This window comes from Aphis gossypii, chromosome 2 (assembly GCF_020184175.1).
Source record: "Aphis gossypii isolate Hap1 chromosome 2, ASM2018417v2, whole genome shotgun sequence".
Taxonomy (NCBI): Eukaryota; Metazoa; Arthropoda; class Insecta; order Hemiptera; family Aphididae; genus Aphis; species Aphis gossypii.
In genome coordinates, this window is record NC_065531.1 from 24269158 (window position 1) to 24287916 (window position 18759).

Consider the following 18759-nt stretch of genomic DNA (forward strand, 5'->3'; position numbering starts at 1 on the left):
GTATCACGTGTTATATAAATTTGTTGGTGTAACTGTGTTATTAATAATTATACATAATATCCCACCTAATAATTTGTAGTGTTTTATATCATAATTATACACAATATATCATCTGTAGTTAAGTTTTTTTTTATAGTCGAATTGTGATATATATCATTAGTTATAAACATATAGAACTATCGCTATGATAGTTTTATTTAAATCAAATATATAATCTTTTTAAATTTAAAATTGTCATAAGTATTTAAAAATACAATATACCTACTAAAATTGTTGATAATTTATATTTATTGAATGTATTTTAAGATAATTAATTATACTGAAAAAAACTGCATTATGATGATCCGAGACGATACAAATTAAAATGTAAGTAGGTACATATTGTAAACGATGAACGTAATAAAAATAAATAAATGTGCTCAGTAATCATAAACCTAATTATTTAAGTTAATTTTTAGTAAATAGTTAAAATGTAAGGTCATTATTATTTTGTATTGTACTATAGTAATGACTTTATGAGTTTGACATTTTTCTTACTTATTTTATTATATTAGTAATAATTGGTAAACATTATTTTATCTAATGATATTATATTCCTAATAATGTTATACTGAATATTAGATAAAAATGTTTGTCGATTTGGCACAAATTCAACAAGCCTGAGAGATTAACAGAAAACAGTATCAAATATATTTTAAATAAAGAATGAAGTTAATTTAGTTTAGTTTTAATATTTTGAAACTATTACTTAATACTTATAAGTATTTTACTTTAGGAATTTAGGATAAACTATATAAAATATTAAAATGTTTACACGGGTAACCTAAAAAAAACTTTAAAATCTTATTTTAAGTAACAGATTTTAGTATAGATATAGTTTTATAAAGTAAATCTTGATGTCTGATGAAATGTATAAATCATAATGGATTCACTAATAATATAATAGATATGTTTAAATTTAATTCTAAATTCTTTTCATTCCTTTAATTATAAATAAAGATGTATTAAATTAGATTTTAGTGAAATATTAATAAGTAAGTACTAAATTACTAAATATTTAAATAATAATATGGCTAAATTTAACTATTTAAGTGAAATTAATTTTACTAAAAAAATATACTTAAGTGAATTAATATAACATAAACTTGTAGGAACCTACCTATTCGTTATTACAAACAACAAAGTTTGGTTGAAATTGTTTTTAAGCTATATACAAGCTAGACATCTTAAAAATATCAACCACTTTGTAATTGAAATGAAATCGCAATAATTTGAGTCATTTTCAAAATGTTTGTATTTTGACTGCTGGATAATATAATATATTGTATTCGTTAATAATGGCGCCATGGTGACTTCATAAGTATATAATAACTCTAATAAAGAAAGTACCTACCTATAGTATTATAACCTACATATAGATTACTTAAATTTAATTATTTTAGTACTAAATCAGATCAGTGAGTCACTGAGACCTATAAACACTTTCACACTAGGTAAAAATGTAATGTAATAGTAATACTAGCGAGACAGAAGTTTAATATTTTTGCATATAGATATAACCTTATAAAGTTTTAATTAATGCAATAAAACAATGATTAAAATATGTTTTGTTTATGGTATACACTATATAGTCTACACACACATACCACACAAAATATGTATCTAAATTAAAAAACGTAAGTAAATCAGAAATAAGTTATCAATAGATCATTTACAAAAAATATATTTCCAAAATAGAAGCTTTTGGATGCAAAAATGAACAATGTGCTTTTTAAGAAACACTTAAAATCATATTGGAAAATAGCAAATTTTATCGGTGGACGTTTTCTCTAAAACCCTTGTGCATTAAATATAATTTATAGAATAGAAACGTTCTAAAGAGATATGTAAATTTATTAATAATAAGTAGGTACCTACCATATGAAAATGTAAGTATCTTCAATGCATATATTTTGACGACTGTAGTGAATAGTTAGAACGATGAAAATTAACTGATCAGTTTTAAACTATATGCTTAAGTCTAAAGCTGGTACGCGCTAGGCATTTCGATTGATCTGACAAAATAATTGTCGTATAATCAGCAACGTCATCGACTTGAGCACAATGGATATGCCTACAACCCGATAAACCGGAAGTGTCGTATAAATCGTTTAAGATTAGATTTTTATGTAAACATGTATTAATATAATAAATAAATAATTTAGAATATAGAATATATATACATACAAAAAACAATTTCATCTAAAATTATTAATGTTGATAAACTTTTAACCAAATAATATACATAACATTTATAAATGTCAAAAAAACAAAATTTTATTTTATTTTATTTAGCATAATCGTTGATAAACTACTTGAAAATATCAATTTCAGTGATTCGAAATTCATAATTTATATACATATATATGTCTATAAAAATGGATATTAATAATATAATCTATTCAAGTTTATCGTAATAATTGACGATAAATAAGAAATGGTGATATAGAAATATTAGTATTAGAAAATTATGTGAAAGATTGAACAGATCGAGGGTATTCAGATTTTAAATAATGACTCAACACATTGTTGCTATAGAAACTAAAACATAATTTCTGGAAATCGAAACACATGTTGATTAAATGCGTGTCAAATCATTTTATGCATTTCGAATCATTATTGAAGTCAATACATTTTATTGAATACAAACACGTGTTTCATTTAGGAACAATAACAACCCAAATAGTAACACAACTTATTTTTATGATACTTATATAATGCGGGATAGATCTATATTATTAAAAAGAAAATCAGGTAGGTACTTCCAAATAAAACATACAGACAAAAATCATTGTTTATAAAATTAATTTTTCGTGTATTTTTAATATTATTTGTAACTTCATTTAGTTAATTTACATGTAAATTAGTATAATTTAATTTGTATTAATCAATAAAAATATATTTAATTATTTTAGGCATTTGTTTGATTATTCTTAACTTAGTCCATCTCAATTATCGTGGATAATTAATGCTCTACTATATACACATTACACATTGATTAACCTAATACATTTTATTATCAGTAGTAGAATGAATTTTCATAAGAATTAAGAAGGATTAGGTATACTAGTCAAGGATACCAATTTTTGAGTAGTTATCGCAGTTAAGATACAAACGTTTACATCTACTGATATAGGTACATATTATATGTATTGTCGATATTACGTGTTAAATTAATTCTTTAAAAATACTGATTTCTTACATAAATTTAATTTTTATCATGTAAATGAATCCAAAGTTTTTTTGATTATTATGGTTAAAAATATAAAAAAGATATAAATGTATAATAATACATACAACTTTTTTAAAATAACAAAATGAATGTAGTTTTGCTAATTAATTTACAGTGTTAGTCTAGTTCGTAGGATATTTTAAAGCTCCGAATACTAATGAATAATGATTTAATAATATTTTTTTATACACATCCTACTTCATGTATAAAAAAAATTAATGTTTTTGAACTATTGTCATAAAAAATTGAATAAATTATAACATAATTATTTAAGTTTCATTTAAGAATTGTAACTTAATCCTAATTCCTAATAAATAACGTTATAATCAAATTAGTGTTTGATTACTTGAGAAATTTTATTATAAGCCATTGCACAATGACAGTTTATTTATTGCCACTAATTAATATCGGTTTATACTACTATTTCGACATAATATATACTTAATAAACGATAATATTTTTCTATTTCCTACTATTTATTAGGGGGGTTTTTTTTACATACAATTTTTACGAATTATACATAATATAATATAAATATTAACATAAGAAGTTAAGTATGATTGCAACAAACAAAATAAAGCCACAAATTAAAGACCATAATACCTAATCCATTTATTAGTTATAATTTTATAAATGATTAAACAAGGGGTTCGGTTTTCACTTCCTGTGGTGATGGGAAGGAAATGTGAACGCGGTTGTAACATAATGCATATCTAGTAGATCAAGCCATCAGTATTATAATTGTTAAGTATTAGGGAAAGATCACGAGTTAATTTAAAAATATTACGAATGAAAGAAAACCATTTAAAACACATACAAAATAAAAAAATTATATTTAAAAATAAAATTCAAAACCGTTCTGATATATTGTATAGATATTAGAATATTAGAAATATTAAATTATTTGTTGTTGAACAGTCTAAATATTTAATACAATTCCTTTAAATTATGACGTTCTTCTTACAGTAAGCTATACAAGTTTTTTTCAAAACCAATTTTGAATACTCAGATACTTATAATTTACAAATATTGTTAAGTTATAAACCTATAATTTGTACCAGATAGGTAATAATAACTATCGAAATATGTGCCTAAAAACAATTGTCATACAGTTAAAATCGTAGATGATTTAGACGATAAAAGGGGAAAAACATACTTAGAACAATTTAATTAATATCAGCTCTTTGATTGAATTGTGCATTGAACTGTTGTATTAATTACTTTTAGCGTTGTTATTAATAATATAGGTTTCGATAAATTTTAAAACGAAACGAAACTAATTAAATATATATTTTTTGTTATGATTATCAAACATTATAATATGTATAACATTGATTTAACATAACTATAGTGCAAATTAATTATTTTCATTAACTTGGGGCCAACTTCGAGTACACAATATTCTGCAGACTACAAGCTATATATATACAAACAAAATCGTTATTAACACATATATTCGTGTACCTACTGTGCAGTACATATTTTATACAACTTGTCAATATGTCTATCATCTCCACTATCTACCTACCTAATGTCTACATACAACGATCCGCTCGTTATACCAACACAGAATAAATAACTTTGTGATACTATACTCATATAGTACCTATCAGACAACAGTAGTTCTGTAATAGTAGTCGATTGATGTCAAACGCAATTATAAAATATAACATAAAGTGTACATCCTACGCTGCGCTGTCTGTGTATGCAATATCATGTGTTTCTCATCATCGCTAAGTATTATTAGGTATATAGATAGTAGGTTATTATGTTATATACATATATATATTGGAATGGCACGAGTATAAACGTATATACCTACTTGATACATATAAATGATAAATTTTATATACGTTTGTGATGTGGCAAGGCGAACGTCTATGAAATTCGAAAAAAAAAACACTTACGGAATAAAACTATAAAAAGACTATAAGACGTGAAACCAAGGATGTGACCATAATGCGTTCGTATAAGTATATCAGAATACCTATATTTTTATGTAGATATATAATTATCGACGAGTAAAGGCTTCTAAAGGTTTTATTCGTACGACGACATAACAAATTATTATAATTATTATTATCTGTGTATAGGACGTATAACAAAAATAAACAATTATAATAATTAGTATTATAATACGGTAATAATTGTCCACGGTACACGGTAACTAGTAACTACTACGTATCCAAACATTTATGAAAGTTAAAGTTGCGATGTATGTAAAAATATATAATATTATGGACATATAAAATTGATTTTCGATGTATAAATAGCATCACAATACCTCTAACCCTCGAAATTATATTATACCTAATCGGCTAATCTAACTATTTACATTTTAAAAAAATGTCTTTATACTGACAAACGAGTAACAACGACGAGTGATCTAACCTTTCTCAAGACTATGCAAATTAAAATTAAAAACAATCAAAAATTATGCTTATTATACCAAAAAAATGTACAGATCGTACAATTAAAAAAATAAAAATATTATCTAATCTCGACTTCACACGGTTTTATGTTTGTTATGTCGTTATGTGATAATAATATTGCGCTGTAAATATATTGTGAGTGTCGATAAATTACGCTTTAACGCACAACTATAGGTACCTGTTTATAAAATGTATATAATTTATTTGTTATGACGTTTATTATAAATTTTAATATTATCGACGCAATTTAGATATGATGTTATTAATTGACGACGCGATAATACCATCGTTTTATTATAATAGGTATATAATAATAATTGTATAAACAGACGAATGATAGGTCTATAAGTAGTATGTGAATCCTAGTTGACAGATTTTCAACAGTTTTCCTGGGGTGGTCGGAAATTTGTGATAATTTAATATAATATGCGTTTTACTCTATTTATCATGTACATAGACAGTGAACATATATTACATTAGAATATAGTAGCGACTGACCGACATTATTATATTATTTGCAGTCATTATAAATTAAAAATATTATATATATATATATATATAGGTCAACGGACATTATTTATATGTACATTTGATTGAAACGTATCGATTTTAGAAAGGTTTTTTTTTTTTAGTACTTTTTTTATTTTTAATCGCAACTCATTCGGGCTCGTAAATAAAAAGTACGTACCGCAAATGTGATACAAAAGATGCAAACCAGTTGAGCGCGAAACAGGACGTCATAATAATATAATAAAATATACCGCTTTTATCGACATGCCGTCGACTACGCGCGCATAGAGTTGTGTTTTAAATTTTAATATCACGATTTTTTTTTTTTTTTTTTTTTTTTTTTTTTTTATTTGTTGCGTACCTACTGCCTACCTAAATCTACTATATATATATAATAAAAAAAGTATAATACCTACAGCGTGGTAATCGAACGAGTTACGTCGTCACGATAACCCGTCATTGTATATAGGTAGATCGTTATCGAACTGATCAGTAATCTCACTGGTCATAATGTCGAGTGTTGACTCGAACGATATTACTTTTATTTTATTGTTCCATATAACGTTTTTATCATTATCAACACGCCGTAAAATCTCGGCTTAAATTCGTCGAGCAGTGAGCCGGAACATTTATTAGTGGACGATCTATATTATAAAGACAAATATTCTAAAAATTCTGCAGCTTTTTTTCTTTTTAATTTTACACCTAACTATACTGTTGTGACAATACATAATAGCCAAGGTTGTAGCTATAATCACAACATTAGTAAACCCGAATACTTTTTTGAATTTGATCAATCTCGTTAAGTAAAAGAAATGTAATTAATCTCACATGTCAATTATATTCTGAATAACTGCATACATACTATAGATTAAAAAACTCAGTTGAAAACCGTTTCACTCACGATTATATTATTCAACATCATAATATATAATTTTATATGGTAATGTAATAGTACATACAGTGATGAGTTTTTCTTGCCAATTTTTATTTTTAAGGCAATCGTTTTAACCATCCAAAGTTAAGTTTTATTTGTTCTACACGTATTGTATAATTGACCAATTTTTGCAGCTCTCATAAATAGTAGTTAGTATGTGAGCAAAAATATGCGAAAACTTTAACTTTATTCTATCTAGTTATTAATGCGTTTCGTGATTTTAAAAGTAAAAGTAATCCTGGATTTATACATGGTTTAAATGTGTAGGTAAGATCACTAATTTCAGACAAGAACAAACTATTTATTGCCCGATTTCGTCAAATCGAATGGAATTGTCTTTTAACCAACTTTTTACGATTTTATTCTTGAAATTGATTCAACAAAAAAGTTTTTTACGATACAACATTAAAATCCTTGAAAATTTGAGAGTTTTTTATTTATATAGAACTCTAAATCTAAAGAAGTTGGTCGAATACAAGAATTACATAATTTAGAAATACAACTCAATCTTGAATTCCAAGTTGATGAATTTTCAAAAAATATATTGTGATTTAATTTTATGTTCGGGTTTATAGTATTTTCTAATGTTCATATTTAGGTCATACGTTTATCGGATTTGAAAATAAAAACAGTTTTTTATTCGCATATAATATAATATACAATATTAGTACAGCTGTAACAACTAGGTTAATAAAACAAAACTGTAAACGTTAGGGGATTTTCAACAATTGTATTTTTGTTAAAAACTATTCATTCTGATTATTCAAACAGGTATATACGCCTCAACTTTTATTTCGATAACTTACCAGCATTTGCGAGAGAAAGACCGAGCCGGGTTTTTTTTTATCTTAGTCTTCTGAATTGAAATAAAAGCGTTTAAAATATTTCAAACTAACACTTTTAATCAACTAAAGATGTGATTCGGCCAGTCCTTTGTAAATGTACGAAGAATTCAAATAATTTTTCATAATGAAAATTGGAATAAACACCTTCTGTAGCATTTAGTCTGAGTTATTAAAATAATTTAAATTCTAATAGTTCGTTTGAGTGAAAAATAAAATATTTACTCGTCATTACAGAGTATAAGTGCATGTGCATACAAGTTCATAAAATAGCCATTATATTGTAGGAACCTGTACTTATACTTGCCTCGTGAAGAGCAAGTATAGGTTCAAACTTACTCCTCACACTTATAAACAATGATCATTTACCTAATTATGACAATAACACTACATTGGCAATAGCCTAATGCATGAAAAGTTGCCTATCAAATGCTCCTGCGAACATAAAGTCACCATAAATGCATACAAAAAGTATACGTTAAAATTATTTTAAAACATTGAGTCTCGATAAATTATGAAAAAAAAAACGTTGTTCTTCGTTTGCAAAAATCTTGAAAAACAATTTCAAAAATATATTTCAGACAAGAAATGTATTTTTAATTAGAAAGAAGTTTCAAACTTAGTCTTCCTCTTTTTACTAACAAGATTAAAGTACTTTACAAAGGATTCAACGAGGTCGATTTTGAATACTAATTACTAAAAAAAAAAAAAATTATAAGAAAAATCAATAAAAGACTACAGCCCTATTAAAAACCTATAATATCAAGACGTAATTGTTTTTTTTTTATTTTAATAAACTATACGAATATTTTCATCGAAATTATTTAATCTAAAATTAAAATATTTCATTTACTTTTGATGTATGCATAACGTTCTCTGTCAATCTCACCGAATATTAATTTGTAAACCCCCAAGTAAATATAAAATATATGCGTGAATAATATATGCGCAATAATACACAAAAAAAAAAACAATCAGTATCACATTGGACATTTTTACAACATAAAACAATTGATTTGCCGTGAAATTAATTAATGATGCCTAATAGTACGTATTTTTTGTTCGCGTAAACGTCAATTATTTGTCTAATATTTACGTTTACAGAAATTCAACACGACAAGGACAAATAGTTTATATGAATATTTTAAATGCCTAATATGTATGTACAAAATTAAACACCGTTTTACCGAATGCCGCAATAAGGTAGTTGTATAAAATAGAATGTTTTCGCAAGAAAAACTATTGTCACGGACAAACAAAAAAATGTGTTTGTGTCTGTATTTAATCAATATACTTATAATATAATAACCTGAATTTCGTTTGAAAATATAAAATGCTTCGTGTTGTTTTAAAATGTTTTTTGGGTCAGATTTTCAGACAATTATCATTATTTACATATTATTTTATTTAGTACCTATTTTAGAATATTACGATGTTATTGGGTTCGAACTTTTGAAGTTTAAAAAAAAAAACTTGTAAATAATGAATTTATTTGATTATATCGAATTTTTATATTATATTATTATATACACAATGAACTATCGAACGCCATCACGTCATGTTGGTCATTAATTTAGGCTTAAGTTGAGTGTTTTAACATCCAAACTTAATAATTTATACCTGTATGCTCAGGACTTTAAACATATTTTATAACGTTATAAAAGAAAAATATTTAAAAAATGTTATATAATTAAATACAATTTCAGGATGATAAAAAAAATAAACTCATATAACAGGTATATCTACCTATGTGTATAATGTACAAAAATAATTACAAATAACGTTATTAAAAACGTTTGTGCTTTTTTTACGTTTTATAATTGTAATGTATATATATTATCTGTATGCAATGTATGTGTAATTGTACGCCTATATAATATATGATATTTATCATAATTACAATCCAAATTTGAATTTAATTAATTTTGTTTAAACTTTATATAGATATGAACTATTCAAAATTGAAAAACTTGCGTTTATGTTTTCCAAAGTATTTGTTTGTTATTTTTTATAAATGTTAAATGTATTTATTTATTTTTTATTTATTTCAGTAGTTCAACCGTTTTTCATGGTTATGCTCAATTTCATTGGTGCTCACAATTTTGTTTTTAGCGTTTAATTGAAAATAAAAAATATAAATATCATTAAAATATATAAGCTTGTTAAATATTAAAATTGTTCAACGTTTAAATAATTGAAAACATAAAAAAAATATTAATTCTTTTAAATTTAAGGGCTGTCTGAACTTATATTTTATTTAAGTTTTCTATATTTTCTGTAACATACATATTAAGTAAATAATATGATAACATGACTATAGCTCAGTGACAGATGTCTCATTATCAGTGTCATGCAGGCTACCCTGCGATATACTTTCAAATTCTATCAAAAGGCAAAAGTTATAAAAAGTTACAATACACAGTGATTTATTTTATTCCATTAAATCTGATAAATTATATTACTCAAAGTTATGAACAATAATAATAATAATATTTGTTTTCAAATTTAAAAAAAAAATTATGTTGACCCTTTTTTGTACTTATGTAGTGCTTGTGGCTGTAACTTACCTACCTTATATATAGGTAATAGCTTTATTATCACACACTATAATAAATCCACATTTTATCTTTTGTCAGTTAAATCATAATATATGCAGTAAGTATACTTAGATAAAATAATATTATATTCTCCTGTCTGTAAAAAATTCAAATAATACTATACATAGTATGATTTGTCAAATCGTTATCGTAGTTGATATTATTATTATAATTTTTATTTCAAATGGTTTAGGTTATCTCGTTTTGCTCTTATATTATGTATTTTTAATATTACCTATATCAAGTATTAAATAATGTTTTATAACTTTGAATGCCTATAAATAAGGTATTTACGTCTAGAGTTCTTGTATATTTCTGCATCAATTTTATTTATTACATATATCCACCAGACACCCAGTGATCGATATTTATTATTATACTTAAGTAATAAAGTACTATAAGAATAAAGTTTACCTATATGCAATACTGGACACTAAGGGATGGGTGTATTTTTGAGTTTTATTTCGATACTTCTTAATAGTTTAGTCGTTACTGCCACTGCAGCACGATAGCTGTACGAACACCTCCGCTGCGACCGCGGCAGTGCGAGGGATATTTGGGGATCATGGTGGGCATTGTCGTCCTCACGGTGAACTCATTCTGGGCCCTAACTTAAAATTATTGCCAGTCGTGTATGTGACGCTCGAAAATAAGAATATAAAACACTATAATTTATAATACATTGTACCTACGTGCAAGTGAAAATTATAGGGTGGGGAGGCGACGGTGTCGAGCCGAAACGATTTATACATAATATATTATAATACCTACACCTCCGCGTACGTACCTTATATTATACTGAAATTCATGGTGTACGCAAGACGCGCGAGGTATATCGATCATCCCTGGGCTAGTGTGACAGTATAATAATAATAAAACGTCTATAATAAGCGGTGGCAGCGGCGACGACGATGACGATATAATATATTTAATATTTTTATCCATATCATGATATTATTATTCTTGAGAATCGGCAAATAGTAATAATACTGTTGCGGCGTGATGCGTGCGTGTTATATTACTGTATAAAATATATATTATGGTACACATATAATATTTTGTTTATAACCTTGAGCCATATAATATAATATTAAACACCGTACGGGCATTCGGTTATTGTTGAAAATCAATATTGGTGTACCTATATACAACTTAGAACGTATATATATATATATATATAATCGTACTACGTAAACGTTCGCAAAGGATGACTTAGAGAACAGCTTTACAATATATATATTATAATAATATTTATGTATACGGGGTAAATACCATTAGATATTTATACTTTCTGGATGAAGTAGAGAGGAAAAAATGTGATAGAGGATAGGGAATTGTAAAACTAAACAGCTGTTCCAGACAAACCCCATATATTTTAACGTGCATAGCGGTTAGATTAGGTTGTCCTACCATATGGAAGAATTTCTCATGATGTTTGAACAGAGACAATGATGAGACAACTAATTTTATAGATGCGTTAAGCTTAATCGCAATACTATGTGTGTATACCCGCAAAACGAATATAGATACTGCAGCGAGTATACACAAGTGGAAAAATAAAGGCTGAGAGACGTCGAAATGATGATTTTTTTACTCATAGTTTTTTTTTTAATAATAATATACAAAAACCGCTGCGATGATATGACACAGTCGTGGGCAAAGACATCACACACTACACGCACGTACCTTTGGTATACCATCTCGAGCTCGGCCGGGTTTCAGTCAGTGTTGCGAGATCGATACTCGGTCCCGGCGGCGCTATATTTGATATAGGATCGTTTGTGACGATAACAGTTAAAAACAAAAATTAACGCGTACGGACATCGAACCGGAAAGTGTAGAAAACGATTATCGTCCCGGGGAGCGGACCAGTATTTTATAAACATTGAGCATACACGCAGGGGATAGCTGATCGATCGGTCCACCCTGTCCGAAATTAGCCCACAGCTGATAGTCCCGCCGCCGGGTCGACGGCGCACGAACTTGCACGGCCCCGTCCGGGCGACGAAAGCAAAAGAGAGAGAGAGGGAGAGAGTTAGAGATAGAGTGTGAGTGAGAGAGTAAGGGTGGATGAGAGAGAGAGAGAGAAAGAGAAATACAAACGCACTACGCAGTTTAATACAACCGATGGAAGATAAAAAAATCTTTTTTTTTTTTTAAATAAAAAAGATTAAAGGCGCAGAACCTTTTAAATCGTACGGTACAACTACAAGTTTCCATTTTAAAACACAAATCAAACCTAATTCATTATGTTATTATACACCTATACTTTTCGAAGCAATGTTTATCTGACCTAAAAAAGTAAAATACATATATTTTAATCATAAGACCGACTTAAAATTAATAAATTATCCATAAATCGACAAAAGTTTGAATAAAAATGATAATCGATATGATACTATGTAAGGTACCTACAATAACTGTTAACACATACCAATTATATACTCTCAGAGGACAGAATAGGTAGGTACGTAAAAATTACAATTAATTTTGTGTCGAATCTAATATTTAGTTTAAAGTATGAAAATAGAAACTACATTGTTACAATATTACATACCCCACCATTTCATTTAATATTAAACTCGTATTTAATTAACCCTAGGAACGTTTATTATTAATTATACAACTAAAGAATATTTTCAAAGCAAATTAATTATATAATATATATAGTCATGTACACATGCACTATATTATATACTACGAATGTCATCATGCACTTATGTGACGGGTAAACCGAATTGAAAAATCTAACATGAAAGTAAAATAGAGATTATACTTGAATTATTTAAATGACTTCTAAGATGCCTACTTTTGTACGTCCTTAGTATTATAAATAGTTAAATCGTGTGCTCAGCTATAAACAGAAGTACTGGGGAAATTAAAATTATATTTTTATCTGTTCATACTACCCCAAACGTAAATACAAGTAAATAATTTTACTAAAAGCTTGTGTATAGTTGAATATCCGCATATAAATAAAATCAAGTATAAACAAATAAAAATTTGAATACTTCAGTTGAATTATATCGTTATTCATTTTGAAATTGTATTAAATTAAGTATTAACATAAACAAACTACACAAAAAATGTATGTTGTTTCATCACCTCACTTTCCCCCGCTCAACACTGTGTTGTCTTTAATTATAATAGATTCAAAAAACTATCATATTCGAAAAAATAAATTTTTAGATATTTGTTCAAATTACTAAACAGTAAATATAATATTTTTTTAAATTATTAAAACGAGAAAAAATAAAATTATGAAAACATAAATAAAAACAAAAATATCAAAACTCAATGAATAGGTAATTAACATATTAAATAACGTAGGTTTATTATAGTCAAGAACTCAAGAATCATGATGATAGATGTTATATGCGTAGTATGAAGTGATACGGAATAATTTTGCAAGATTACAAACAAATTGAAACTTGATCATGTTCATGCCTATAAATAAATATAGTACACAAAGAACATATATGTTTTTCAAATTTTTAAATCGAACTCAGGTGACTAGTTTATTTGTTAAAACGATATTTTTTAATAAACTATACTCAATAAAACTAATTGATTATCGAACCAGCCGGCTTGAATTTAAAATGTATAAATTAAAGAACAACTTAACTTAAATTTTGGATCACACTTTAAGCCTGGAAACATGGTATTTAATTATATATAGGATGATCCGTTTAACAATAAGTCATTGGTATTATTTCGAAACGTATTAATTTTTTTTTTTGAATTGTTTATTAGAATAATTTTTGAAAAATTTAAGAATTCCTTAATTTTATAATTCCACTATTAAAATTTTGATTTTTAAACGATTAGTGGTTACATGAATGTAATATATCTTTATAAATTTATAATCAGAATTAGGACGGAACAATGTTTTATTTTTTCTAAATATGTCATTGTAAGAAAAAAAGAAACTACAGGATAGGGTTATAAACATTTATACAATAAAAGAACAGGATGCCCCAACAAATGTGTACGAGTAAAACGAGTAGTAAATCGTTAGGTATGTTCGTGTTTTCAATAAAGAAATACATGTATCAATAAATGTACTGCCCGGTACCGGTAATCGTGAATCTTGTCATGACGTGTTAGACTTTTATAAGGACATAGGTATTAAGTAGAATAATTTTCTATAAAAATTTGCAATCGTTGCTATAAATAATTAGTAAATAGCCGTTAATAATTAAAACAATATAATATTATACGTAATACTGTAATTCTCTGGTCGAATTACTTATTTAATTGACAAAAATGTTATCTATTATCTAATATGAGTAATAACCAATTAACTATCAAGGAATTAAAGTAATTAAACAAATCATGAATCACATGCACAATGAATAATTAGCCAATATATGAAATAAATACTCTAGAATTGTTTAGACGCATCATACAGGAACAATCTATTTATAAATTCATTTTTTTTTTATCATTTTTACATTTTATTATCTTAAGTGTTTTAAAAATATATTAAAGACATATAAAACCACACCTATACTGGAAATAATGACTTATAGGAACTCTTCTTCTTTCTTCCCATAGTGAATTATTTAAAATAATATAAGATATTTATTCTTAATGGTATACTTTTATTAATTTTCAAACAAAAAATAAAATAAAATAATAGTACGTTGTACCAGAACATAACGACATAACGCGTAAAAAAAAATTAACGTGCAAAAATCAAAGTACATAACTGCTATCAATACTATTTTTATTTTTATGTTGTACACTTGTTAAAATGATTTACCGTTCAATTTAAGCAAAATAGAATTGTTTTTTCCAATTTATTTATTTGATTAGTATTATATAATATTATATTACGAAAACGGCAACCCGCGACGCATTATGTTAATAACGAAAACAAGTATCTTGTTTCAGAGTACAATAATTAAATAAAATTGTCACTGTTTACAACTTTTCTGTAACGAAACAACATCATAAATGCTTAGGGTATGTTTTTGATCATTAACTTAAGCTACGAACTATTAAAACCTTGTATTACACCCCCACCCCCAACAAAACGTTTATTTCGCATAAAGTACATTTTTCACTACATTTTCTCCATACTGTTATTTTTAACATTTTCTAAAACCTTGTAGTGAATGTTGGTGATTCGTATTTACTATATATATATATATATATATTACATTAATGTTCAAGAATTAAAAAATATAAAAATAAGAAGTAATGATTATTTACTATGAAATGACTCATTTGTCCTGCCGTAGATCTCGATTTTTTTAATTAAGTTTACTATTTTGGTATCGGGTGTTTTATACCTAACCTAAGCCCGGGTTGCCGACAACGTTTTACACTACCTATTCCTATATATTATATAGACCAGCAGACCATAAATCACCAAGGATATTTAATTAACTAAAGGGTTTTTGGGTTCGACAGGTCTAGGACATGGTAGGGTCAATTAGTGTTTAGCTGACCCCAGGCGCAACGCGCAATTAGGTAAACGAGGCGAAAATTCAAAATCCATAAACGCCGTCAGTGGTGCACATTATATAGAGTAAATATATTTTGTATCATTTTTCATGATGTACTGCTGAAATGCATCATGTCGTTAAAATTATTTTTATTTATATGTTCATATGGCCATATCCCTATCGTTTATATTAGTGAATTACGAGCATTTTGGTTTTAACTTTTGATTAACAACTTATATGGATAAAATTATTTTATACAGTACTCAAAATGGGTTTTATAAAAACGTGGATATTGAGAAACTCACCTCTGTTAAGTTTATCGACACTCTCGAACCTGCCCTCAACTTTACTCCGCAAGGAATCCAAGTCGAATGGCGACGAAAGACCATGGTCAACGCTTCGACTCTTTCCCCTGGAAATCAAAAATACCATATTTGATTACGAATGGGTATGACTTACTGCAATACGACAGTATATACATTTTAATTACTGCCGGATTAGGCGGTGTTGGCACATTGAGATAATAAGAAGTGAAAAAAAAATATTAGTACCTTTTATATGGAATACGATCATCACTCGAAGCACCAAAATCAGAATTTCTTCGAGAACTGTAATAGAAAAAAAATGCAAAATAACTAACTACAAAATAATAAATAAAAACGTGCACTAAATAAAATAAATGAAAATAATATGCTAAATAACTAAAATATAATTATCGATATAAGCCAAATAACTGTCTAGTAGCTACTAAAAGTACTATACACTTGCACACAATTATAAAATACACAAATAAGTATAAATATAGAATACTGAATATTATCATGCTTTGACCAAATTCGTGTAAACCGAATTTATACTGTTTCTTACTCTCTTATAGAATAATACAAAAATTAATTGTACCAGTATACAATTGTACACAGTAAACGCGTTAGAAAACTAATAAATATTTTATAATCAAAAATATTGATTAGTCAAAGTTAAAAATTAAAATATATACTTAGGTACCTACTAATGTCTAATGGTATCTACCTATAATAATATATATTTTTCTCGACACGTCGGCACTTTTATAGAGAAGTATTGACACCATCCCGTGGTACACTCTCCCCAAATTATTATTTTTACGTCTTAGAAGGATCAATATTGAAATATATTAATAGAAAACTAGAGAATACTGAAATTATATTAGTTATTTGCAGATTTATATGAAACCTCTGGAGCGTGGTTATTAGGCTATGGCCTATGGACAACTAACAACGTCTACGAAATCATTGTAACATAATTCGAATCGTTCGATGGTTCAGTTTTATAGTTAATTACGTAGGTATGCTTGTATAATGTTAGATTTCTCGTTTATTTTCGTTCATTTTTTGAACCTTATATATTTCGACTATATTGTATTCTTTATAGATAAATATCCAAGGTTAGGTTATGTTACACTCTTAAAGTACGACAATTAATTTAATCATCAGACACGAAAATTCACTATACCTACTAAAGGTAAAGTATAATGTAGGTATATGATGTTTGGTAATTGGTTATGAGCTTATGACAATGCACCGTATGGTAGGGGTTGGGGCGACGGGCACTATGCTATATTAAACGCATAAAAAAAAGGTAAATACAAAATATATCGTAATATAAATTGTCCTATATCTGGTTTTAATTATTTTCCTACACAATAATATTATTGGTCTCGATAAATCGGTAAAAATAGAACATTAAAAACACATTAAACTGTAACTCGAGGCACGGCAAGTAAATACACACACGCGCACACGCACTTTATATTTACTATACCCTACACAAAAAATTTAATAAATAAAGTAGCCAGAGTTTATGACCACCGAGACTCATTAAACAAAAACTGTACAACACACATAACATAAATGTTATATTATATACCTAATAGCAATAAATAAAAAAATAATACAGTCGTGCAACTATATAATACATTATAACGACGATAGGCGTATAATATTATTGACGTTATGAATGTAGTGCGATTTTTGTTCTAGTTTCGTTCACTCGCTGTATATTATAATATAGAAATCGTCTTTTTTCGGCATTATAATTCTTACCACAGTCTATATTACTAAACGCAACGAGCACAAAGCATATATTATTATCAAAGATTTTTAAGAAGAAAAATACTATACGTATCCCTATAGCAGGTATATTACAATTTATTCATGTATAACTTCTTGAACGCTCGATTTTTAATCAATACATATTGATATACTTCAATAATTTCTTCCTCGAAAATCTCAGTATACTATGGCTATGCTGCTACAATTACACATCGTATCAGAAAGCGATAACCTAAACCTATAGGTATGCATTATTCTTTCGATCGAGTTGAGCAATCGGGAGTGAAACATTCCTAGTCGGAAAACTCGTAAAATAAATTATAATTAAGCATTAATAGTTTTCTGTTTTTAATTATAGTTGTACAATCAGTGTAAGACATGTGTAACACCCACCAACCCACATTCCAATAATGGTGAAAAGTCGCTTTACAGTTGCAGTTGTTAACACGTGTTTTAATATAATAATATAATATACATGTACGGAATGATATATTTAATGTAAGACATTCGGTATTTTAGAAAACATTTACGTTTTTGAAAATATTTCTTTAAGATGATTTTAGGTCGTTAAAAACAACATTTTTTAAAAAGTTTTTACAGTTTTGAATGACAACATACATTTTTTAT

General features: G+C 26.9%; 1 protein-coding gene across 8 annotated transcripts in view; it reads right to left on the reverse strand.

The window, feature by feature from the left end:
• Positions 1-18759, reverse strand: part of LOC114132669 (oxidation resistance protein 1) — a 161606-nt gene that overhangs the window by 30212 nt on the left and 112635 nt on the right. For 6 of the 8 annotated variants that reach the window (XM_027998184.2, XM_027998187.2, XM_027998186.2 and 3 more), the window contains 2 exons: positions 16594-16650; positions 16348-16454 (listed from right to left, as the gene is read on the reverse strand). In XM_027998184.2, the coding sequence (XP_027853985.1) occupies positions 16348-16454; positions 16594-16650 (164 nt within the window). Of the gene's footprint in view, positions 1-12275; positions 12478-16347; positions 16455-16593; positions 16651-18759 lie in introns of those variants that run through there. The other 2 variants (XM_027998188.2, XM_027998191.2) reach the window with 2 other exon arrangements.